The following is a 27,271-nucleotide window of genomic DNA, read 5'->3' on the forward strand; positions in this document are numbered from 1 at the left end:
CAATAAATGCTGGCCCAGCCAACAAAGCCCACATCCTGTGACTGAATTAAAAAAAAAACTCGTGCTCCAGAACTAGCCACATCCCTAGCTGTTCAGTACAGCTACAACATTGTTATTTACCTAGCAATGGGGGAAATTGACTAGTTATGTTTTGTCCACAAAAAACAGGACAAATCCAACCCAACCAATTACCATCCCATCAGTCTGCTCTCGATCATCAGAAAAGTGATGGAAAGTGCCATTGCCAGTGCTGTCAAGTAGGTCAACAATAACCTGCTCATTGACGCTCAGTTTGGGTTCTGCCAGGGCCACTGAGCTCCTGATCTCACCACAGCCTTGGTCCAAAAACAGACCAAACAGCTGAGCTCCAGAGGTGAAGTGAGAGTGATTGCCCTTGACATCAAGGCAGCATTTGACGGAGTGTGGCATCAAGAAGCCCTAACAAAATGAAAGTCAATTGGAATCAGTGGTAAAATGCTCCAGAGGTTGGAGTCATACCTGGCACAAAGGAAGGCGGTTGTAGCTGTTGGAGTTCGATCAACTCAATCCTGGGAGATAGCTGCAGAAGTTCCTCAGGGTAGTGCCCTGGATCCAACCATCTCCAGCTGTTTCATCAATGACCTTCCCTCCACCACAAGGTCAGAAGTGGGGATATTAACTGATGATTGCACAATGTTCAGCGCCATTTGCAACTCGTCAGACACTGAAGCAGTCCGCGTCCATATGCAGCAAGACGTCGACAATATTCAGACTAGGGCTGACAAGTGGCAAGTAACATAGGCGCCACATGAGTGCAGGGTAATGACCATCTCCAACAAGAAAGAACGTAACCATCTCCCCATGACATTCAACAGCATTACCACCACTGAATCCACCATTATCAACATCCTGGGGGTTACCATTGACCAGAAACCGAACTGGACTAACCGCATAAATACTGCGGCCACAAGAGTAGGTCAGAGGTTGAGAATTCTGTGGTGAGTAACTCAGCACCTGACTCCCCAAAGCCTGTCCACCATCTACAAGGCACAAGTCAAGAGTGTGATTAAACATTCTCCAATTACCCAGATGACTGCAGCTTCAACAACATTCAAGAAGCTTGACACCATCCAGGACAAAGCAGCTGGCTTGACTGGCATCCCATCCACCACCTTCAACATTCACTCCCTACACCACCAACACACAGTGGCAGCAGTGTGTACCAGCCACAAAATGCACTACAGCAACTCACCAAGCCTCCTTTGACAGCACCTCCCAAATCCACGACCTCTACCACCCACCACCTGCAAGTTCCCCTCCAAGTCATTTACCAACCTAATCTGGAATTACATCAACATTCTTCACTGTCGCTGGATTAAAACCCTGGCATTCTACAACACATGGAGAGCAGCAGTTCAAGAAGGCAGCACACCTTCTCAAGGGCAATTAGGAGTGGGCAATAATTGCTACCCTGGCCGGTGATGCCTGCATCCCATGAATTAATTTTTAAAAAGTTCTCCCACTCTTTTGCCCTTTGATTTCCTTCTATTCTTGCGATGCTTTGTGTGCCTTATACCATGAAGGCAGATACAAATGCTTATTCAAATAATCTGCCATTTCCTTGTTTCCATGATTAACTCCCCAGTCTCATCCTCTAAAGGGCCAATGCTTAATTTAGCTGGTCTCTTCTTTTTTATATACTTATAGAAGCTCTTACTAGTTTACAATTGTATTCTAAGTTCTCCATCTTTACTTTTTTTAGTCATCCTTTGCTGTCTTCATACCTTTATAATTGCCTTTAGTTAAGTTAAAGACACTAGTTTCAAACTCAAGTTTCTCATACTAAAATTGCATGCAAAAATTTTTCATGTTATTCAATTTCTCATTTCTCTTGCCTAGAGGATCCTTTACTATGATGTAAATTAATTAATCCTGTCTCATTACCAGGTGTAAAAGGGCCTGTTCCCTGGCTGGTGCATTTTCAAGAGACTGCTAAGAGAAACTGAGTGGACAGATTCACAGTTGCATATATTGTAAATTATCAATTGTGTTGCAAGATATTTTGCTTATTCTTCTGCAAACCAGTTTTATTGGAAAAATCTGTGCAATATTTTCCATTTTCCGATTAATACAATAAAGACATTTATGTATATGATAAAGACATTGCCTGTAGTCCACACAATTTAATTTAGTCAAGAGTCATTGAGAGACCAGAGTGACATTAACTCAGCGTACCAGATTAAAATGTGCAGGTTCTGCTTTTCTAGAAACTATCATTGAGTCATTCACATGAGAAAAAGGAATTAGCAAAACAAAATCCTTCACAATTGTTGCATTAATATTAAAAACCTCAAAGTTCAGAGACAAGATCACCTCAGCCCATTCCAGCACAATATGACCGTACAACATACTCCCTATCATCTATACTCTCCACACATGCAGAGGTTCAATTTACACAGTGTCAAATTGCAACATTTTTCCAGAAAATATCAACTTGTCTCAAACTATTCTTGGCATCAAAAATAGAATTTCTTCCCCAGTTATTGAATATTGAATGAAAATCAACAGGTGTTCAAAATTGTCAGGTACTGCATAGTTCTTTAATAACTGACAGGACCCCAACCAAAAGCCCATCATGGTTAACAATGTTTCTTGTATTTTAATATAATTCTTACAGTTTCAGTCTGGACTGTGCTTAACTTCTTATTAAATTCATCCCAGAGTTGCCTGAACAGAAGGGCCAATCAGAATTTATGACTAACACAATTTAGCTAGTTGCGAGTTAAATATAGCATACTATACCAACATCCCACCATGATTTCTTAATTTGAATCCACTCTTAGAAAGCTCTTAAAACAAGACACTTGAACTTCAACTGGAATTATGGATGACTGCAAGCAGCATGAATGATTTAAAAGCCAGTATCAAAACAAATAAAACAAAGACACGAGGTACTTCAGCAAACCTGCATGATTTTTTTTTTGCCTATATTAGAAGGATTGATCAGGGTTTTTAGAAAAAAATATTTCAGAAAAGGATATCTGAAACCTGGGCAGATTTCACTCATTGTTCCACAGAGAAAGTCAGTAAAATAATTTTTAATTGAGCAGTCACTCTTTTCAATAACTTTACCACCACTGTGGTGGCTTTCCACTACCTTGAAATTCTAATTATTAATAGGGGCATAGGGTACAAGAGCACGGAGGTTATGCTGAATTTATATAAGACACTTGTTAGACCTCAGGTGGAGTATTGTGTACAGATCTGGGCGCCACATTATAGGAAGGAGCCAACTTCAGTGTCAAATTCTAGTTTGGCTTTCAGCTTCAAATGAACAGATTTTAAAAGTAGCAGTGCCACAGAGTGGTGCAACACAGCTTTACACCTACAATTCACTACAAAGCTTGTGATCATAACTGTGCCACAAGGAGCTTTTTTTTTAATTCATTCATGGGATGTGGGCATCATGGGCCAGCATTTATTGCTCGTCCCTAATTGCCCTTGTTCAGAGGGCATTTAAGAGTCAACCACATTGCTGTGTGTCTGGAGTCACATGTAGGCCAGACCAGGTAAGGGCGGAAGATTTCCTTCCCTAAAGGGCATTAAATGAACCAGCTGGGTTTTTACAGCAATCATCAATGGTTTCATGGTCATCATTAGACTTTTAATTCCAAATTTTTATTGAATTCAAATTCTACCATCTGCCGTGACAGAATTCGAACCCAGGTCCCCAGAACACTACCCTGGGTCTCTAGATTGCTAGTCCAGCAACAATACCACTACGCCATTGCCTCCACTATATAAAACATGAATCAGGCATCAAAGGGAGGAAGAAAGAAATCAGACTAGTTATGCAAATCTCTTCTTGCACTTTGTCCAAAGTCAGAAAGACTGCAACATTGGCATAGCAGAAGCCATGTGCGAGATATATTTTGCACATGATGTGGCTTTGAGGATACCCATCATCTAATTATCTATATCCAGTTAGCAAGTCATTAACATAAAAATATCCAAACTCATCATTTCCAAGCACCAACATCTGCATTTATTCCTGCAGACTGCCCATCGCCTCCCTTAAGAGATGCTAGTCATTTAAATGGCAACTTCATCATCCTTCACATCTCAATCATTTCAGAGTTTCTATCAGACCAATCAACTATCAATGTGTCTCTGATTCAAACCAGCACAGAAACAATCACACTGTTCACACCGGGTTAGAACCTTAGGATCTTCCCTGTTAGTCCAATTTTTTCACCAGGCAGCAATTGGTCAGCCTCAAGCAGAGATTGTGTTCCTTGTAATCATAGTAGCTAGGCTTGATCTCTGCTCCTCCAAGCTTTAGTACTTTACTAGAGCTACTAGCACATCAATCAGCAGGTATTAGATTAACAGCAACCATATAATTAGCAATTTAAAAAGTTACAGCCCAGTACAAAGCAGCCATAGGTTCCAGAGGAGCATAGTTGTACCGTTTGCTTATTTTATCAAGTAAGGGCTCCCTGATGAAACACACGGCCAGAGCAGTACCACATAGCACCTCAAAAGAAATTCATTGACTGCAAGGCACTTTGGAATCACAGAATTGTTAGAGCACAGATGGAGGCCATTTGGTCCATTATGTCTACACTGGCTCTCCAAATGAGCAATTCACAAGAGTGTCATTCCCTTGCTTTCTCCTCGTAACCCTGCACATTCTTCCTTTTCAAATAACAGTCTAATCCATTTCATTGTATTTGGTCTGGTTCTTGCACGAAAAATTCACCTGATATTTCTCGTACACCATTTTTTTTTCATTTCATCATATTCTCTATCTCCCTCTTCATCCAAGGAGCCCTAGCTTTGGTTCCCCTGCCACTCCCTCTTGTTGGCCTGTACCTAAAACATCTCTTCCTTCAAGATTACCCATTGTGCTGTTGCTGTTTTTTGTGTCAAACTTCGGTCCCATTTTACCCTGGTTAGATCCTTTCTCATCCCATTGAAGTTAGCTGTCTTCCAATTTAAAAGTTCTATTTTAAATTGTTCCTTTCTCTTCTCCATTACTGATCACTCTTACCTATGTGTTCCCCCACTGACATTTTGTCCATCTGGCCCAGCTCATCCCATAGCAACAGATCCAGCAATGCCTCTTTCCTAGTTGGACTGAGAAAGATCCTGTAAATATGAAAAATACTTTACAAATACAACCTCTTTCTTTTTCAACAGCCATATTGCTCATACATTTTCTACCAAGTCAAAAGAGCCAATTGGCCAATCAGGTGCTTAAGATCAATGCTGGAAGAGTGGTCACTTTACTTCCCCGACTGCAACTTTTATTGTGAGATCATGATGGTTTGCATTTCTTGTGCAGCATCAATAACAATCCCATCCGTCAGATGAGGATTATGACCTGCTGCAACATAAAAAGATCCCTATAAAAAGATTATCGATTACCTCATGAAGGACAGAAACTTTTGTACTGTTGTTTTTTCCTTATTCACACAAAAACAATCAGCTTGAACTTACACTGCTAACGATTCATCACTGCAGCTTCGAATTTTTATTTTTTTGCTCAAGAGCAGTCTAATGAAACTATTAGAGGTAGTCCAGAGTATATCAACAGAATTTTTATAACACGAGGTAAAACACACCAACTACACAAGAAGCCCCTGCTGTTATGGCATTAATTTCTCTTGAGTTTGGCTATGCTTACTTCTGGTAAATGGGGTCATTACTCATCTTGGCTAACAGCATGACTGACTGTTCATTACACTTCATTGCCCATGACTTCCTGTTCAAATCCTGCTTACAACATTGAGATTGCCCTGTTCAAAATCAGAATGACATTCTCTGACTTTGACACCAGTGCAACATCCCTCTTTGTGCTGTTCAGCTTTTAATAGTTAACCACATCATTGTCCTCCAGCACTTCTCCATGTCCTCATATTCCTACATGTTTCATATGAGCTGGTGTATTTCCTACGATTGGTTTCTCCTTCCATGCCTGCATGATCACCCCTTGATCATTCTTGTTCCCCTCCTATGCTTCATCTACATGCAAATTGTGAATGGCTTTCACAGACACGGCAATGATTTCCATCTTCAACTCTGTGCTGCTGCACTTCATTCTACAACTGTCCCCATGCCATCTGACTGCCTATCCCATATAAGATCATGAATAAACCAGAACTTTCAGCAGCTCAACACTGGCAAAATTGGACAAAGCCATCCTGTTCAGCCCCCTTAACCCCATTAAGAAACTGTATTCCAGTCCCTAAATCCACTCCTCCCCCACCACCAACTCAGTCCATCAATCTGGATGCCCACTAAAGCTCAATCTAACATTATGTATTCCTTATGTACTGCTACGCACCAGGTTTATTTTCAAACCCTACATCCACTCCACAGCATACAAATAGGGGTTGCTGGTTTCAGGTCAGAAGATTTTTTAGTTTAATTCATCTAAAATGGTGAGTGCCAGAGTTCAAGGTGTAACAGTTAGAATGCTGAGGCTAACACCGCACTGAACTCAAATGAGCAGCTGTATTGAATGGTACATGTTTGCCAATCTTGGTCTTTCCCCAAAAAATAATTTCTGGGTTGCAAGCTGAACACCCCAGTGGCACTTCCTGCTCACTCCCTCCCCCACAACCTGCTGGAGCACACACACTCCCTCTCTCTTCCTGTGCTCAATCATTGAATTCAAGCAGTGCAAAGGCTATAACAATGGCCAACTCCAGTACAGATAGACACTATAGCCTACAATAAAACCTCGCAGCAAGGCATTTCACCTCAAATAAGGGAATTACCCTCCTGGCAATTAATAAGGATGCTCATTACCAAAACAGAATTCACAGAAATAAGAATATAGGGTTGTAAGTATACTCCAAGATCCCTATGAACTCAAATTAATCAATGGTTCTCTCCAAATCTCAAATGCTACATCATTAGAAATTTGCACCAGCCATTTTTTCCAGAAATTTAAAATAAGCTACAAGTTCTCAAATATGAAAACATCCCGTAACCACACTATTTCTAGTTATTCATCCATGTTATAAAGCAGGGGTAGGCAAATTTTTCAGCCAGTGGACCAAATCTGGGTATGGAAATTGTACGGGGGACCATCAATGCTCAAGAAATGAACAACCAAAGATAAATATTGATACAAATAAACAAGAAACCTTTATTATGATAATTATACCATCATTAATGTAGAGTAAAGGGTTATCAGAAACATACATGATGCCTATGTAATAATGCTCTCAGTCATGTGATCTGGCATCAAGAGAGACCTGGAAGGAGAAGCTCCAACCTCATTTAAATGTCCAAATGTGTAAATACTTACTGTAAATAAAGAGTGAAGGTTTTGAAAAACTACAGTCTCGAGCAGCATACTGGGAGAATAGGCAATCCCCAAAACCCCTGTCTAGACCTCAACCATACAACAAAATAACAAGCATTACAATAATTAAACGAAATGAGCCCCTTTTTCACACTCCTTGACTTAGTTTGAATAATGCAGTTGGTCACCCCTCTTTACAATGGCATCAAAGTCCAGAGTAATTCTTCTAGGAACAGAGGAGGAGTATGCAGTTCAGCTTGTCAAGCCTGCTATGCCATTCAGTTAGATCATGACTGATTATGCACTTCAATGCCTTTTACCCCAGACTATCCATCCCCCTTATCCTTTTATGTCACTGGTATTTAGACACATGTCAATCTCTGCTTTAAATATACACTATGACTGAGCTTCCACAGCCCTCTGGGATAGAAAATTCCAAAGATGCACAACCGTCAGAGTAAAACAGTTTCTCCCCATCTCAGTCCTATTTCTTCCCCCTTATTTTGAAATCATGTCTCCTGGTTCTAGACTCCCTAACCAGGGGAAACATCTTACCTGCATCAGCCCTGTCTATTCCTTTAAATTCTTTCAAGTTTCTATGCGATCATCTCTCATTCTTCGAAATTCTAGAGAAGTACAGGCCCAGTTTGCACAATCCCTCTTCATAAGACAGTCCCGCCATCCCAAGACCAGGTCTGGTGAACCTATGCTGCACTCCCTCCATGGCAATAATATCCTTCCTAAGATAAGGGGACCAAAACTGCACACAGCACTCCAGGTGCAGTCTAACCAAGGTTCCACAGAATTGAAGCAAGACTTCGCGACTCCTACACACAAATCCTCTTGTGATAAAGGCTAGCATAACATTAACCTTCCCAATTTCTGGCTGCACCTGCATATTAGCTTTCAATGACTTATTTAGGAGGACACCCAGATCCCTTTGTACACCTACACTTTTCAATCTCTTATCATTTAAGAAATACTCTGCACATCAGTTCCTCCTACCAAAGTGGATAACCTCACATTTTTCCACATTATATTCCATCTGCCATGTTCTTGCCCACTTACTAAATCTGTCCAAATCCTCTTGAAGCCACTTTGTATCTTCCTCACAATACATATCCCCACCTAGCTTTGTGTCACCCACGAACTTGGAACTATTATATTTGGTCCCCACATCCAAATCATTGATATATATTGTGAACAGCTGTGGCCCAAATACTGCTCCTTGCAGTACCCATTGCACAGCCTACCAATGCAAGAATGACTCGTTTATTCCTGCTCTGTTTTCTGCCTCTTAACCAATCCTCGATCCATGCCGGTATATTAACTCCTATCCCATGTGCCTTAATTTTGCTAAACAAGCTCCTGTGGGGGACTTATTCGAAAGCCTTCTGAAAATCCAAGTACATTACGTCCACAAACTCCCCTTTAACAATTCTGTTAGTAACATCCTCAAAAAACTCCAACAGGTTTGTCAAACATGATTTCCCATTCATAAATCCATGTTGACTAAATCCAGTCAGATTATTATTATCCAAGTGTCCATTTATCACATTCTTTATAACTGATACCAGCATTTTCCTGATTACTGATGTAAGGCTGCAGTTCTGTAGTTGTTCTGGAAGGTTGTTGGTCTGTAGTTCCCAGTTTTCTCTCTCCCTCCTTTCTTAAATAGTGGGGTGACATTTGCTACTTTCTAATCTGCAGGAACTATTCTGGAATCTATGGAATTTTAGAAGATGTTCACCAATGCATCCACTATCTCCATAGCTACCTCTTTCAACATTCTGGGATGTAGAATATCAGGTCCTGGGGAATTAACAAACTTCAGTCCCGTTAATTTTCTCCAATACAACCTTCTTACTAATTTCCTTCAATTCCTCATTCTCCCAAGTCCCTTGAATATCCAATTCTGGGAGATTTCTTGTACCCTCCTCAGTGAAGACAGCTTCTCTGCTATTTCTCTATTCTCCATGAGAATTTTCTGGCTCTGCCTGTAACGAACCCACATTTGTCTTAGCCAAACATTTCCTTTCTACATACCTTATTACGTTCGTCTTCTGAGAATTGGCAATAAGTAGCTGAGATGCCGGTCAGTTGACTAGAAGTGAGATTTAATGGAAAATATTTGTTCGCAAAATAGCTGGAGCCAAACAAGGATTTTCTGTCCCAGCTTGCAGATATTTGGGAACTTAGATATGAACATACAAACTTACGAAATAGGAACAGAATTAGGCCATTCGTCCCCTCAAGCCTGCTCTGCCATTCGATAAGATTATGGCTGATTCTGTTTTCCCATCCACCCTTGAGAATGTGCACCAGTGTTTAACATGCAATTTGCCAGGATCCATCCATTGATCACAGTGGAAGAGCTTGTTAAAAGGTCACAAGACTGCTTATGGAAACCTTCAATCATACATATCCTGAGACTCGCCGCAGTTACCACAGCATCTATGCTCTATATTTCAATCCCTTATCCAGCAGAATTGTAAATCAAGCCTTTGTTGGGTCTATAATTTTGCTCCCTTCGGGTTCTTTTGCCAATTACTTTAATTCTGTGTCCTCTGGTTACTGACCCTTCGGTCACCAGAAACAATTCTTCCTTAATTACTGAATCAATACTCTTCATGATTTTGAACACTTCAATGAATCCGCCCTTAATCATCTCCAAACTTAGCTGAAGCTCCTCATCCCTGGTATCACTATAAATGTAAAAAGTTGACAGGACGTAAACACAGACACAAGATTTTTTTTTAATAGATTGTATATATATATATAACCATTCTAATGAGTAAAGGCATTCTTCAGTGTTTTATTATGTCAAAGCAGACCTGAAGGTCCCAGGTTCAAATCCTGGTCTGGGCTGTTGGCTGATTTAAATCAAGACAGCAGCTTTCCTCAGCATCAGAAGAGGGACAGGGAAGAAAGGAACTGTGGTTACATCAGCTCAAAAGTGTGCATCAGTTCTGTATAGGATAGGGGCTGGCTACAGTGGCAAGCAGCCTGCCAATATATGCAGGTCTGCACTCTGAGTAAAGAGCGGCTGCTTGAGTAAGATACTAAAGGACTGCCGGCACCCATGATACTAGACCTCGCCAAGAATCAGCACCTTCAGGTAAGAAAATGGAAAAACAAAACTTAATGGGAGTTGAATTAACTTATAAAAAGGAGTTTTTAAACCCAAGTGAAAAATAAGCTGAAGATTTGAAATTCCAGTGTATATACTTGGAAAATTACAATGTAAATCAAAACTGCAGTAATCAAGTAAGCTTGAAGGCACACTTACCTTGTGCTGCTCTGTGCTCTTGCACATGCGCTCACCTCCTCAAAGATGGTGGCCACAATCCTTGAGAAGCACCCACCTCTAGCCATCGATCATTGGCCAACTTACTGTGAACTACTTCCTTGGAACCTCTGGTGTGGCCACGGGGTTCCAAGGGCGTGCCCTGCAGACCCTAGTTTACAACAGGAGTGGGCTGAGCATCCCTCTAATTTGTCGGAGCCAGGGTACACTATCTACAGCAATTCACCAAGGTTTCTTCAGCACCTCCTAAACACATGACCTCCACCGTGGTAGAGGTTGTGTGTTTGAGAGGTGCTGAAGAAGGGCAGTAGGAACAGGGGAGCACCATCACCTCCAAAACCAAGTCACATACCATTCCAACTTGGATATATACCATTGTTCCTTCATTGCCACTGCATCAGAATTCTGGAACTTCCAACTTATCAGCATTGTGGGACATCTTACCCACCTGAGCAGCTGTAATTGAAACATTATGCCCAACCTTACCTTCTTATGAGTAGCAAGGATGGACATTTAATGCCTTCCTGGTCAGTAATGTCTATATTCTGTGAAATATATTTAACAACTACTTCCTTAATTTGTTTTTTATGCCCCAGATGTCCTGCACTTGATCCTAAAATGAACAGATGTTTTACCCTCCATCAGGCAAACTCATTGACACTACAACAAGGGATCAGTACTGCGCGAGTTCAGTCTGACCCAGCATAAACATCATTCTAGCTGTTCCTCAATATCTCCCCAGGGACAACACATTTGGCAGCTAATCCCTCATTAGACAGTTGTGAACTTACCTCTTTAGCTTTTTAACAATGCAGCTGACATCAGAACTCTGTATACATAAGATAGGAAAATCCTGTTCTACGCAATAAGTTGTGACAGAAAACATTCTGGCATGGCAGCAGATCACAGCCCCGAATTACTTATGGACATATTGAACTTTTTAAAGAAAGTCAGCCATCGTTTGCTTGTATGTCTGAGAATATAAAGTAAGCACTTCCTAGAAAATTCCTATGTGGATTATACTTGACCAACTAGTCCAGAGTGCAAACATGGAATGTAGCACCTAAAAATGGTGTCATGTCCTATTTCTCACAGAAATATTTGAAAAGAGATGCAATGTAAAAGACTGAACTCTAATCTCCTGTGGTTGCGGAGACAATGGAGACTGATTACCACATCTCAGCAGAAACCATCTCCCATTGAGTTATATCTCAGATTGTGGAAATGGTCTGAGTTGAAAGAAAGGAGATTCTGGGCGAAAGTCACGTTTGTTTTCTCCCTTCCATGAATACACAAAGAAATGGGTTAAAAAGCCAGCTGCAAACCTGACATGGGTGTTCTAGTTCTGATGTGCTAGTGTGCGTTGTGAAGGTCACAGCAAAAGAACATCAACTAGACATCCTGCAGCTTGCAGGTAAAAGTCTATCTCTCTCTCTCTGGCTGGAGGCAAGTCAGTAAAGCCACAGTCAAAAAGGAAACAGGACAACTCCTTTAGCTAACCTGAAGAACCAAGTATCTCCAAACCAACTGCTAAAGTCAGCTATACCGGAATCACCCAACTTAACAGCTGCAACGTTTCGCCATTTACTCTTCATGGGCAAGCCAAAGACTAATTCATACATCTTTTTTAACTTTTATTTTTGGACTCAACTTCTCATTTTTGATCTATGTGAATGTAATGTTGTGTCTTATTATTTTTTCTCAGGTTTTTAGTAACTAATAAACTTACTCTTTCTTTGACTCAAGAAAGCCTGGTTAAATTGGCTCATTCTAAAACATAAATACATGTTGACCAGGAAAAGGTACCCACAAGGGAAGGGATCCCTTTTAAATTAAACCTTCTTGCAACCAACCAAAGGGGTTGAATAAAGAAGGGGAGCCAGCTTATTCCTCCTCAACTGGGAGCATAACAAATTGGGGTCCCATTCGGGAAGTTAACAACTTGAGGGATCTCATCCAGGATCATAACAAATTGGAGGACCTCACCCGGGGACCGGTCGCAACAATTCACAAAATTAAAAGTTGGTGCAGAACGTAATCAGCTATAGCAGTGCAGTAGATGCAGTGAAACAAAAGGTTCTAAGGTATTATGAAAGAACAGAAAAAAAGACCGTTGGGCCCATGAACTCATGGCTTTTTTTTAATGGATCAACCACATCTACTGTTTACCTCAACTCTATCCTTCTCCAGTAACACAACCAAATTACGTCTTGAACTTATTTACACTGTCTGTCTCAATGCCCTTGAATTGTTTTGCACTCCATAACCTGATAAACCAGAAGGTGATAATTCCTGTCTTACTTTCTTTACTATTTTAACATTTAAATGTGTCCTCTGGTTGTAAAAATTTATGGGTGAACAACTTGCTTAGATCTATTTTAATTCTCTATAATTTTCAAAATTTCAATTAGGCATACTTTCAACTTTGAAATTATAACTACTACCTCACTTCCTGGCCATGTGAACCCCAAAGAGTGAACACATAAATATTACATTCCCATATCACATAAATAACTAATATGACCTCTACTCCAGTTTTGTCAGGAACAGTGCAAACAAAAGAGGTGTTTTCTATTCAAGGGACATAATTATGTCATCACAGACTCTTGCATTTCTGCCAGTTCATGCAATGAGACCTTTAAGTTGCATGGGTTTGCAGCTGTGCAGCAATCTGGAATGTACCACATGGTACAATAAACAGGCTGCACACAACAAAGAAAAATTAGAGTGGAAGTTGCTTCCATGCCTTAAATTATTGCAGAAGTGCACCTTACGTTGACAGCACAGAGACCAGGCATCAGCCACTTCCTGGGCAAAGTGGGTACTAAGGAGGTGGGAGGTCAGAGGTAGGAAAACAGTTGAACAGCTGCGGACATTAAAAATGCAGTGCATAAAAAAGAAAAAAGTTTCAATACTGTTCAGAATAAATACTAGTTGTTGCATTTTTGCTCTAAGTTGACAGTCCGAAGACAGAGTTGCTTTGCCTCTAAATAACAGTAAAGCCACGATTAGTGAGCAATGCTGCTTGCCCCCCCACCCCCCCCATAAAGAATAACCTGAAACAAGCATTGATTTGTGTAATTGATCAATTTTTATCAAGCATCAACGCTGTCAATCAGCATGCCCTATTATCCAGAGGTCAAAAACATTTGGACGACTCTACATGTAAAAACAATTGATAACACAGCCTAAAGTAATTTGGAAATTCAGAGTCTGAAGCCCATTTACCAGATGGAAAACAACATGCAAATTCAACATAAAACTGACTTTTTGAATGCATGCACAAATAGAACTGCAACATAGTATGAAGATGCTTGCTGGAAGAGGATAAATCTACATCTGAGAATAGTCTCCAACTGTAAAAGATACTCACTGTAAAGTATTAAATTCACAATTACAATTTCTAAATTGTGGAACGGATGGTCACCTTACACGGCCATCATGGAGACTGCTATGAAGCACCTGACAAGTCAATAATTAGTTCAGCAAATTCCTGATTTAACGAATAACCAGGATATGTTTATTTTCAGGTTAAGAAATGAAAATGAATACAATCAGATCTGGTTCTGAAGCAACTAACTGGAAGGGATTGGGTAGGCAACTGAATAGCTTGAGTGAACATTTCTTACTTTGCCTGTTGTACAGTACTGAACAACAGAAACCAATGACTAGCCACATGCTCCAGCAACACTGGTTTAGCCATAACCATTCATTTTAGTTGAAAATGTCTCACATACAATATACTTTACATGTTTTTTCACTGAATAAACATCTACCACCTTTCAGTACAAAACTTTGCAGTCTTTCTCTTCCACTAAAGTCTGAAATTCTGAATTTAATGAGGCATATCATGTCTTAGTGTAGCATCTAGACTTCTGCCCAGCAGAGTGGTCGCTGAGAATGTTGACTTACACAATGCTTGCCCAGCCCCCTCTTTCACGCCAGACCTGTTCTCCATTCACCCGCCCTCCATACAGACCTCCCACTCCATCCCCCGTTCTCCTTCCAGGCTACTCAAGCTCCATGTAAAAGGGCATCGTCCGGCATCACTTTAATTAAATTACAGCCTGTAACTCACTTCATGAGTGACTTCATGAGTATTTCGATTATTGAGGGGGCAAATAAAACATAACATCCCCCTTGAAATGACAAGCCTGTTTCGGAATATTTCAACAATTGAAAAATGGTAGTGTAGCGGAACCTGGTGAAAAGTATGATATAAACAGTGAGAAATGAAACGTTCAAAAGTATGTCTACAACAAAAGGTTGTCAAATTAAATCATGTTGTTAAAATTATTTTCTTTCATTGTCTGAGATCAGTGGTCCTCCAGCCTTTTTGGTTGAAGGGCCCCTTTTCAAATAGATTAGCAATTACAGAATATTTATTGAGAACATTTCCAGATATAAGGATCTCCATGTCACACTCAGCCCATCTCCGTGCACGCCTCCCTCCACAGTGAGACTGCCAGCCCATTCTGTGCTGTCAGTAGTCCACTCCCACCTCACACCATGCCTGCCTCCAGCCACCTCTGTCACCCACCCAAAAGGCTGACTCAGGTCAATAAGCACTCGTATTATTTTGTGGGTCCAGGGGTCCACAGACCACAGTTTGACAGCTACTGTCCTAGACTTCCGACCTTGCCTCGTGCAAAATATAGTACAGACAAAACCAGACTGCTAAAAGACATTGTGAGCTGTTAGCTCAAACAGCTGAGCAGCAAGAGCTGTACCTTGCTTTTGAAATTATCTGCTAACAATGAATAGTGCTTTAGTAAGTAATACAAAGCATTAGTGGAAAGAAAAGAGGAAGATGCACATTAGCTGTAGAGTAGCTTTGCTAAAACTTATTACTAGGTACATGAAAAACTCAACTATTAAGTTGATCGCCTTAAGGGGAGAAGAAAATGATTGTGTATAATACAAACTATTTCTTTTCTGCACATTCCCCACCTACATAAATAAATGAGTCTTTTTTCTGTAAGTCATTATCTTGTTCATTATCCTTCCTTGATTTACTAAGTTTATTTTAAAGAAACATTGTTCTATATGACTTAAAATACTTTAGACACAAAAAGATTGAAAGGGGGATAGGAACAATAAGACTTAGAATTCATTTCCAGCTTCAAATGACCTCTACAAACTACTTGAACTTTGTTCTTATGGCTTATGATATCATCTGATATGAAAGTATAATAATTTTCATAATACATTTCTGGTTTATTGTAAAGTAGGTTTACGGGTGTGAGTATAGTTGTGTCTGTCTGTGTGATTTAATTACATTTGGAGTCAGGTAGACTGTAAGTTTGGAATTATCAAAAGAAGTAAGATGTAGTAATGTGCTTGAAATGCTAATGAGTAAACATGGATGCTGGCTTGGCATGTAAGGTGTGAAGAGAATTTGCATTCTTAGATAAGTGAAGGGATTGTTTGGATTTCAAAAGGATGTTAGTCTGTTTACAACTAGTCAGATAAGCAAGGCTAAGGATTGTGTTTATTTTTCCTGAAGTTTACTGACAATATTGGCAACATGAAAGTTTATATATTATGGGAAAGGTATCATTCCAAAGACTTTTGGAACAACAGAATTTACATATTTAAGAGAGAGAAACATATATAAAGGAGAATGAAAGGCTATGTGAGGAGAAGGCCATGTAAGTTCTCACAGGTGTGTGTGAAACAGCCTTCAAAGAGCCTCCAGCCAATTTGTGCATTAGTCTGTTATGTAACTGAAGTTGGAGAAAAGCATTTGGAATTCCACTGTCAAGAGCGTACTGTGTTAACTTGCTCGTTTTGTTTTTAAATATAAAATCTATTTTGGACAGTTGCCTTAAAGCAGGTGTGTAACTGGGAGTCAGGTTAATTAGGAATTTTAGGAGTTGTTATAGTATTAAGAATTGTAGTCTTATGTGTGTGCTTGAATCTTTTATTTTGTTAACAAATGTTTTAATTTAATTTTTTAAATCTCAAAAAAATCAAATGGCAAAACCATTGTGTTAGCACAACCAAGTTTCCCTTATGGATTTGGTCCACCTGGCACACATCATCTGCCACGCCATAACACATCTACAAACACTTAATCTGAATTCAGTTTTATCACCAATTTCCAGCTCTCAATTTCTTTGCACGTGATAATAATGTGACTTTTATTAATGGCCTCAATGGCAAAAATCATTCGATTAAAACACTGCTTGCTCCTCACTTGCAATCAAATATTCTACAATTCATTATGTTCTCAATAAACTATAAACAATGCCTGTGACGATTAATTCCATTGCTACAATACACTGATCTTGATCACATTTTCAGCTTGAATCAGTTAGTAACACTCTTGCCTAAGTTCATGCCCCAAACCAGGGCTGCATACAATCTGAGGTGAGAGTTTACTACAGTACTGAGGGAGTTCTGCATTGTCACTGTTATCTTTCAGGTGAGACATTAAACTCCAGGCCCTATGCCTTTTTAGGTAGACATAGAAAAACTCATGACACTACTTGTAGGAGAGTACAGAGTTCAGAATAGGTCATTTCTCTCACTTTTTGAAAACTTGTTCTATGCAAATTTCCATATTGTTTTCCAAATTTATCTAAATGAACAAGTGGCTATACTTCAGAAATAAATTCACAGAATATGAAGCACTAAAGCATCCAGAGGACACAAGATACTATACAAATGCTAGCTCGTTCTTGCTTAATATGTCATCACTGCAGAACACCAAGAATAATGAAGGCACGCAAGGAAGGTGAAAACTATAATTTGATGCACACCATCCTTGTAGATATGGAACATTACACATGCTAGTCACATTAAAGATTTCACATGAATTGCAGTAAAACCAATGTTTCACCAATTTCATTCCATGATGACCATGACACTCTGATTTATGTTTTTACAACTACAGTCTCCATAAATTGAAGAATGAGCAAGAAATGTTACCTACTTCGTCAAAGTCTAGAAAAATGTTTGTATTAATATCTGCAAGGACCATTGGGTGAGGCATTTGGTCACCACACATAAACTGGGCACTCAGTATGATTCAATACATGTACAGAAACACACATACATTCTTCAAGGATCTTCTTGCGCATAATTAGATAAGGCAGTTGAAACCAGGAATGCCTCTCTTGCTGGATTCAAATAATTACCGAATCAGGAAAATCAATTGTAATACAAACAAAACAAATACAATGGAGTATGAACACCAGTCTATATAATTACTTGATTTCATAAAAAGGCTGATAACATTCTAAGATTAGAGCTTTACTTTGAAAGCTAAGATAACTGCATTCCAAGGTATCTTAAAAAACAAAATTAAATAAAATATTTATTTTTACTTTCAATTCAACATGCTTCTGTACTTGATACCAGACCATACCATGGATAGGTGAATGAAGAGCTAAAGGAACAGCATGGAGAGTAAATGCTGACACAGACTGGTTGGGTCAAATATGCTATGTATCTTTGAGGCAAAAAGCTTAACTGCTCACCATAAGTATTGTAAGCAGTTACTGAAGGCTACAGTTGTGGCTTATATTTGAATTAGTTCTCCATGATGTTTTAACTTGATGCCACCAATTTCAATGTTCCCAAAACAAATTAAGCCCAAGCAATTGGCATACTAAAGGAAAATAGAAAATGCTGAAAATACTCAACGGGTCTGGCAGCATCTGTGGAAAGAGAAGTCGAGTTAACATTTCAGGTGCATGACTTTTCATCAGATGTTCTCATAACAAGATAAATCTTAGGGGAATGGGGAGCAAAGGCCAAATTAATTTACTTAGTCAATTTTGTTTACAAAAATGGTAACCATTTCTAACTGAAAGCAAAAACTGTGTACTTAGCAGATTCCGCTTGCAGATTCTGGTCTGTTATGGTCAAGTGCTAAAAGGGCTAATTTTATGGGAACAACCAACTCTTATTTTGTTATTGGCAACTAGGAGCCCTATTTGAACATTTTTAGATTTTGTTTATATGCCTCATGTACCTAGTCAAAAGGTGTTGTTACCGTTTCACTTTACTGTGAAAAGAGATACAAGAAACAGACAAAAATCACTATTCCAGTTTGCACTATAGGCTATGACTAGAATCAGATCAAATATATTCTTGAAGTATGTCATGAAGTATTAAATGGTTAAGTCTTGATGTCAAATACAGTATTCGGTAATTCTTAATAGTTTCTTCGTGGGGATCATTATACAAGAAGGAAGTAAAAACTGGTTAAAAAGCTCCGGGTATAAAAGGTTTAGAAAAGGTAAAATCAATAGAATGAACAAAGGTAACATTTGACATTAACTGACTGCAAGTAGGCTTATCTAGACAATGTCTTAAGTTTATTCATTTGCAATCTACTGTACTTACTTTAGTGGTCCTGCTGTTGCTGCTGTTTAATAGCTTACTACAGTATTTCTTTTGAAGGCGGTGCTTCCAAGGTCAATGAAACATCAAGATTAACTTTATATTACCTCATTTTCAATCATTCTACAATTTATAATGTGGAGCAAGCTTTCAATGTCTCTCTTGAAATTCACTTAATGCACAGAATATCCTGCGATAATTTATATTCAAAATATCATTAGCACAGGAAAAACAAAGTTTTGCAGTTTAATCCTGGTATCCATCTGTCTGTCAACAAACTCCATGTCAGGTTTCCATCGAAATGCACAGAGGAGAAGGAATGGCTATACTCATAACATGAATATTTTATTAGTACTAATGAAGAGCCACACCTGAAACATTAACCTCTCATCTCTTTCAGATACTAACTGAGATGCTATATATCTGATACTTTGTGTTTTCATTTCAGATTTACAACATTAGTTATTTACATTTGCACTGTTATTTATAAGGCAACTCTAAATGAAGTATTCCATAAGCTTGGCTTGCAATTTCACCCACTAGTTCTTGAAACCTTAAGTTTTTGTATACAATTTTGTATATCAATTTGCTACATTATTTTAAATATTGGATCATGTTTTCTTCCTCTTCCCTATCTTTTTCTCATTCTTAGGAACAAATTAGTTATGTTCACTACTCTTCCTAGCTTAATTAGTTACATCTTTTCTCATCTTCACAGCCCTTCTCCACATGCTTTTTTTATGCGTCAATTTAACCATTCACAAGCATTACTCAGGAAACTTAAGCATGCAAACCAAACTAACACCGTAGTGCTGATAAGGTATTAAATGAACCTTTCTGCATGTTAAGGTGGACAACTATTCAAGCAAATGCATAAATTTCTTCTTGTGCTCTAACCAACATCTGTCCTTAACCAACACAACCAAAACAAATTAATTGGTTATTAATTTCATTAATTTTTCTGGCACATAACTGTATGCTAACTGACTGCCACTTTTGCATATGTTACAACATTAGCTGTGAAGTATTCTGGGATGTACTAAGATGCTTCATAAATTAAATTTTTCCACTTTATTGTATCTATTCTTTTCAAATATTCAAGAGCATTATTGCTTCAGTTTCCTGTGAACACAGTTCAGATATAGCAACTCAATTCTGTATAGCAACTTAGTATTGGACGCAAAGCATAAACCCATATTACAAATCATACTTGCCTTGCTGCCTCACCTTATAAGCCACATACATCCATTCAACTTCCAAATACTTGGGAAGTTTACTAATGCAAGTTAATGGCCTCACCATTTCAAATTTGATCCCTTCAATGTTACTTTCAACTTTATCCCAGGATTTTGGGGAAGTGAACACTAAAATAATTCACTTATCGCCAAAAATGTAAAATCTTGTTTTTAGACAAATTACATTTGTCATCATTGTAACAAATTTACATTTTCTATTTTGAAAGTTTAATGTTTCATTGCTGCAGAATCAGGCCATAACAAAAATAACTGTTAGTAGGTGCAAGGTTTGGATTTAGATTAAAACAAACATATTGGCCATAACTTCCAAGCTCCAGAGCATCACCCAAAAAGCACACCAGAAGTTCCCAGGTAAGTTTTGCATGACAATTGCCGGGGAAGTTCAAACTTCCCGGGGCAATTGCCCTGCACTGGAAACATACTGAAAATGCAACTAAAATCTCAAACTTTGATGGTTCCAACTGTCTTACATCAATAGTTATGCAGAAAAAGTTAGAAGAATTAGAACCAATTCTAGCTTCTGGGTAAATATTGTACAGACCCACACCTGCTACCCACCCGTCGATTAGCCCACCACCCCCACCCCCACAAATACGCAGGAGACACCCCCCACTTCAACTACTCCCACCACAACCACCAACTCCCACTGCCACCACTCCCACCCTTGGGACTTCCCCCACCTCCAAGGGACCACACCCCCCAACACACAAGATTCTCCCCACCCCCACGAGAACTGACTCTCTCCACCCACTCCACAAACCTCCACCAGCTGACCTCACACAACCCCTCCCCTCGCCAAGGCCACTGCTGACCTCCACCCGCCCCATTCCCCAAGGTCCGACTTGACACGCGCCCTCTCCCACAAGGCTCAACCTGATACCCACCAGCTACTTCAGGCCCGACTTGACACCAATCATCCCAGGCATTACTTCCCCCCACCCAAGGCCCGAAGCAACACCAACCCAGCCCACCCACCAAGCCAAACCTATATCCAACCCACACCCCAGGCCCAACCCGACTGCATCCCCCGCCCATCATCCCTGCCAATACTATCCACTTACCCTATGTACTTACCTTCTCCCTGGCTTGTCAAGGACCTTTAAACCTACCTGGTTTACGGCAACTAGTGCTGTTAAAAAAAGGGGTCATGGCTTCCTTACCTACGACTCTACAGCCCTTGACACTAGGCCCCGAAGACATGCTGCACTGCCCAGATCGCGTCCAGCCTGAGTTGGAAGATCAGGCAAGATAGGATTGCCTGGATTTCAAGCTAAGAACTTTCAAGCGGAGTGCCAATCCGACTCAGCTGCCACTCTCTTGGAAATTACAGTCCATAATCTGCTTTGAATCTTAAACAAAGATTCTTCTAAAATGCAACAGTTTTACCTGATTGAATTCCAAACTTCAGGTGCACTTTGAGGGAAAAAAATACCCTTCCAACAGTTTCTGTACACTTTCAAATCCTTTTGTATAATGTTATTCTCAGCTAGAATAAGCAAATTGGCTACAGATATCTGTGAAACACTTCTTTAATGAGCTAATTGTTGTCTTTTCTGTCACTCTTTCTCCATGCCTCTCTCCATCTCCCTCAGAGAATACAGCTAAGATTGGCATTTGATCTAACAAGGAAAATTTACATGCAACAACTACTCCAACTACCCCAATATTACTGGAAAATTAGCAGATCAGTATTTCTTTCACATCAAGTATCTATTTTTCTGCAGCATCACACATCACAAACAGATCAGCAAGAATTGACAAGAAATGAACACAAGACCTGAATATTAAAGGGTACATGACATTTAGGAAAGGAAGCTAGGAAAAGGTGGAGTGGTGGCTCTGTTAATCACCAATCGTATTAGCACATTAGAGGGGGATGACCCAAGTTCAGGAGACCAGGATGGAGAAGCAGTTTGGGGAGACATGAGAGATGATAAAAGGCAAGAAGTCGCTTGTGGGAGTGCCCAATAGGCCTCCTTACAGTAACCACGTGGTAGGTTGGGGAAGAAATAATGGGAGCTTGTCAGAAAGGTACAGCGACAATCATGGGCAATTTTAATCTACACATAGACTGGAAAAATCAGAAGGGCAAAGGTAGCCTTGATATGAAATTCATAGAATGTTTTCGGGATAGTTTCTTAGAACAGCACATTCTGGAACCAGAGATCAAGCTATAATAGACCAGGCATTGTGCAATGAGATAGGATTAATTAATGACCTCATAGTGAAGGGACCCCTGGTAGCAGCGATCATAATATGAGTGAATTTTACATTTAGTTTGAGGGATAGAAGAATGCGTCGAAGACTAGTATTGTAAACTTAAATAAGGGCAAATAGAATGCATGAAAGTAGATCTAGCTAAAGTCAACTGGCAAATTAGGTTAAGGGACAGGTCAATAGAGATGCAGTGGCAGACATTAAAGGGGATATTTCAGAATACACAGAATAGATGCATTTCAATGAGAAAGAAAAATTTCAAGGGGAGGACCCACCATCTGTGGTTAACTAAAAATGTTAAAGATATTATCAAACTGAAAGAAAAAACATTTAATTGCACAAAGATGGATGGCAGGTCAGGAGACTGGACAGTATTAAAAAACAGCAAAGAATGACTAAAGTGTTAATAAGGAGGAAAAAATTAGAGTACGAGAGAGAGCTAGCTAGAAATATAAAGACAGTCAGTAAGGGCTTCTATAGGTATTTAAAAAAGAGAATTAACAAAGTGAGCATTGGTCCTATAGAAAGTGAGTCTAGGGAATAAATAATGGAAAATAAGGAGATGGAAAATGAATTGAACAGGTATTTTGCATCATTCTTCACTATAGCGGATACAAGTAACATCCCAGAATTAGATGTAAATCAGCAAACGCAAGGAAGGGAACAACTCAAGAAAATTACAATGACCAAGGAACTGGAATTGAGCAATTGTTGGAGCTGCAGCCTGACAAGTCCCCGGGTCCTGATGGATTTCATCCAAGAGTCTTGAAAGTAGTGGCTAATGAGATGCATGATGCATTGGTTTTAATTTTCCAAACTTCCCTTGATTCAGGGAAGGTTCCATTCGATTGGAAAATAACAAATGTAACTCCTTTATTCAAATAGAGACAGAGACAGAAAGCAGGAAATCACAGGCCAGTTAGCTTAACATTTGTCATAAAAAAATGTTAGAAGCTATTATTCAGCATGTTATAGCAAGGCAGTTAGAAAAATTCAAGGTAATCAAGAGTCAATGATCTTTTGTGAAAGGGAAATCATGTTTAACCAATTTATTGGAATTCTTTGAAGAAGCAACATCTGCTATGGATAAAGGGGAACTGGTGGATGTACTGTACTTGGATTTCCAGAAGGCTTTTGATAAGGTGCTACTTCAAAGGTTATTGTGGAAAAATAAAAGCTCAAGGTGTAGGGAGTAACATATTGGCATAGATAGAAGATTGGCTAGTTATCAGGAAACAGAGAGTGGGCATAAATGGGTCATTTTCTGGTTGGCAAGATGCAATGAGTGGTGTGCCACAAGGATCAGTGGTAGGGCCTCAACTCTTTACAATTTACATAAATGACTTGGATAAAGGGACTGAAGGTATGGTTGCTAAATTTGCTGATGACACAAAGATAGGTAGAAAAGTAAATTGTGAAAAGGACATAAGACTACAAAGGGACACAGATAGGTTAAATGAGTGGGCAAGGAACTGGTAAATTGAGTTTAACGTGGGAAAATGCGAAATTGTTCATTTTGGCAGGAAGAGTAAAAGAGAAGCATATTATCAAACTGGTGAGAGATTGTAGATCCCTCTGCATCTCAAAGCTCTGAGTGTCCTAGTGCATGAATCGCAAAATGTTAGTGTGCAGATACAGCAAGAAATTAGAAAAGCTAACAGAAAGTTATCATTTATTGCAAGGGGAATTGAATAAAAAGTAGAAAAGTTATGCTTCAGTTATGCAGAACATTGGTGAGACCAAATCTGGAGTACTGTGCACAGTTTTGGTCTCCTTATTTAAGGAAGGATGTAAATGCATTGGAAGCAGTTCAGAGAAGGCTTACTAGACTAATACCTGGAATGGGCGGGTTGTTTTATAAGGAAAGATTGGACAGGCTAGGCTTATACCTGCTGGAGTATGAAGAGTAAGAGGAGAGTTGATTGAAACATATAAGCTCCTGAGAGGTCTTGACAGAGTGAAAAGCATGTTTCCTCTTGTGAGGGAATCTAGAACTAGGGGTCACTGTTTTAAAATAAAAGGGTCACCCATTAAATCCAGAGATGGGGAGAATTTTTTTCTCTCAGAGGGTCATGAGTCTTTGGAACTCACTTCCTCAAGAGGCGGTGGAAGCAGAGTCTTTGAATATTTTTAAGGCAGAGGTAGGTAGATTCTTGATAAGTAAGAGGGTGAAAAGTTATCAGGGGTAGGTGGAAATGTGGAGTTGTGGTTACAATCAGATCAGCCATGAACTTAGTCTTGAATGGCAGAGCAGGCTCAAGGGGCTGAGTGGTCTACTCCTGCTCCTAATTCATATGTACGTATGTATGTAATTAGGAATAGGCTATTCGGCCCCTCAAGTTTGCACTGCCATTTGGTAAGATCAAGGCTGATCTGATTGTGGCCTCAACTGACTTACTTGCCTGCCCTCCCATAATCCTCGACTTCCTTGTTGATCAAAAATCTCACTTTGCTTTGTATGTAGTTCATGACCCAGCCTCTACTGCTCTCTGAGGAAGAGAATTCCACAGACTAATGACCCTCCAAGAAAAAAAATTCTCATCTCAGTCTTAAATTGGGGATCCCCAATTTTTAAACCGTGTTTCCTAGATCTAGACTCCCTCACGAGGGGAAAACATCCCCTCATCATCCACCCTGTCAAGTGCCCTCAGGATCTTATATGTTTCAATAAGATCACCTTTCATCCCTTCTGAACTCCAATGAGTCTAAGCCCAAATTTTCAAGAGTGGACAATGCACTCTCATGGTGCTGATAATATTTCTTCTGTTGTGGCCTCCTGCTGCAAAGCAAATAGTATGCAAAATACTGCTTTGGTTACAGTTTCATTACTCAAACCACTGAAAGATCAGGAAGCAGGTAAACAGTCCTGAATGCTTCTAACTTCTTATTGTTTACTGAAAATACATTTGCGATATATGCCACAAAAATTCCTGGGTGGAAAGGTGCTAAGTGTCCTTATTCTCACTCGTGGGACTGGTTTTCTAACTAACTCAATTTACTGGACCACTCTCACTTGTGAGAAAGAGAGCAGCATTTCCTAGTTTCCAGGGAGCAGCCTCAATTCCAGGACCTGTACAGCTTGATCAATTTATTTTACCTTTATTTTAAAAGTGTCAGAAGGACCTCTAGTGTTGGAGAAATAAATGCATCAAAAATATATTACTGGGCAGTGCAGACATATAATCTAAGTTCAGAGCATGATGTAAACGTACCATGTTGCAGGTCAGCACAACAGAGGTATTTTGATGAACTCACAGTTGTCACAACCACCTGGCACCTGAGTACGTCCTCTTTCCTTGGCAGCAGGAATGCAGACTGGTTCCGAGCAATTAGACAATAGCGCTGTAGTGTGGGATGCACAGTTTTCACACACTTGTTCTTGTGATAAATTCTAGAAAAGAAGGCTGAGTTTTAACCAGAGGATTCAGATATACACTAATTGACAAAAGAACCAGAGGGGAGTTTGAGGTAGGTTTTATTTGCCCAGCAAGCTTTTGTGATTTGGAATGCACTGCATGAAAGGATGGGAGTAGCAGGTGCAACAATAACTTTCAAAAACTAGAACTGGATTAATACTTAAAAAGGGTAATTCCTTCAACATTTTATGGGAAAAAGGGCTGGGGGGAGAACTAGGATGACTGGTTTGCTCTTTCAAAGAGCCAGCATAAACTCAATGGGCCAAAAATCCTCCTTCTGTGCAAGATTCTACAGTACAGCCCAAATATATTTGAGTAAATAATTGAGTTAGCTAAAAAGAATGCATTCAAATTATGCAAAATCTGACGCTTAAGAACATAAGATATCTGCACCAAGATGTCACTAACATTACACACTAATCCATTACCATCTTGAAAAAAGGGTGTAATAATGTGGTTAAATGTAAACATTCCCTTCTATATCCCCTACATAATCAGTCAACATATTTAGCCAATAAGTTTAATATTAATGGTCGAAGTACACCTGTTATGATTGGAACCAGACGCACAAGTTTTTGGCACAATCGAGTTTTGTTTAAAGTAGACAACGTTTGGGATTCAAGACACTTACTCAGAGAATAAAGCCACAAGACTCCAACGGTTTTGAACAAACAGAAATAAACTTTATTATACAAGGTCAAAAATGTAAAACAATCTACAATATCTATCTTATACTCTAATATTCAAGAGTTAAAATGAGATACATGTAAATTAACACACATATTGTGGTCAAACACACCATACTGCACAATAAATGACAGATGCAACAGATTCTATGGATTTCTCAGTAACCCACCCAGACATCAGTAAACACCAAGTCAACCAATCTCGTTGGAACTCTCTCTCTCTCTTACAAGGGATTCCAGTCGTTATCTTCGAAGATCTAGCCTTGGAATTCTCTCCAAAGGACACTTCAACTTGGACTGCCACAACGACAGCCCACCTCGCAGGATTTCAATCTCACCTTCTGAGGCTCCGTTCCCCTGGATTCCTAAATCTGCACTCAAGTACCAATTCACAATCACAACTTCTTTGGCCACACTGAGCAGAATACTGTTGCGCCAAAAGGGGTACCTTTGACCCAACAGCTCGCAGCACGGAATCACCAACCTTCTGCTGCCTCCTTCGATCGCCAGGGTTCTTCAATCACCAGGGCTGCTCCTGAGCTCTCACCATGTCTGCCAACTGCAGCCCTTTTTCTGCTTGGAGCATCCTTCTCTGCTCCTTTTCCTCCTTAACTGGGACTTCTTCCTCTCTCCTCTCCCTTTGAGACCTCTCCCAGTTCCTTGCCTGGGAATCTGCTCTGAAATATGATGCCCCGCATCTGGGTCACATGGCCCGGTTTATTTGCATCATTTTCTTGTTG

The 27,271-nt window shown here is 39.7% G+C and overlaps 1 protein-coding gene across 4 annotated transcripts in view; it reads right to left on the reverse strand.

Annotated features, from left to right (window-relative positions):
• Positions 1–27,271, reverse strand: part of LOC121288094 (probable helicase with zinc finger domain) — a 471,833-nt gene that overhangs the window by 359,250 nt on the left and 85,312 nt on the right. For all 4 annotated transcript variants that reach the window (XM_041206411.1, XM_041206410.1, XM_041206412.1 and 1 more), the window contains one exon: positions 25,642–25,820. In XM_041206411.1, the coding sequence (XP_041062345.1) occupies positions 25,642–25,820 (179 nt within the window). The remainder of the gene's footprint in view (positions 1–25,641; positions 25,821–27,271) is intronic.

Source organism: Carcharodon carcharias, chromosome 15 (assembly GCF_017639515.1).
Source record: "Carcharodon carcharias isolate sCarCar2 chromosome 15, sCarCar2.pri, whole genome shotgun sequence".
NCBI lineage: Eukaryota > Metazoa > Chordata > Chondrichthyes > Lamniformes > Lamnidae > Carcharodon > Carcharodon carcharias.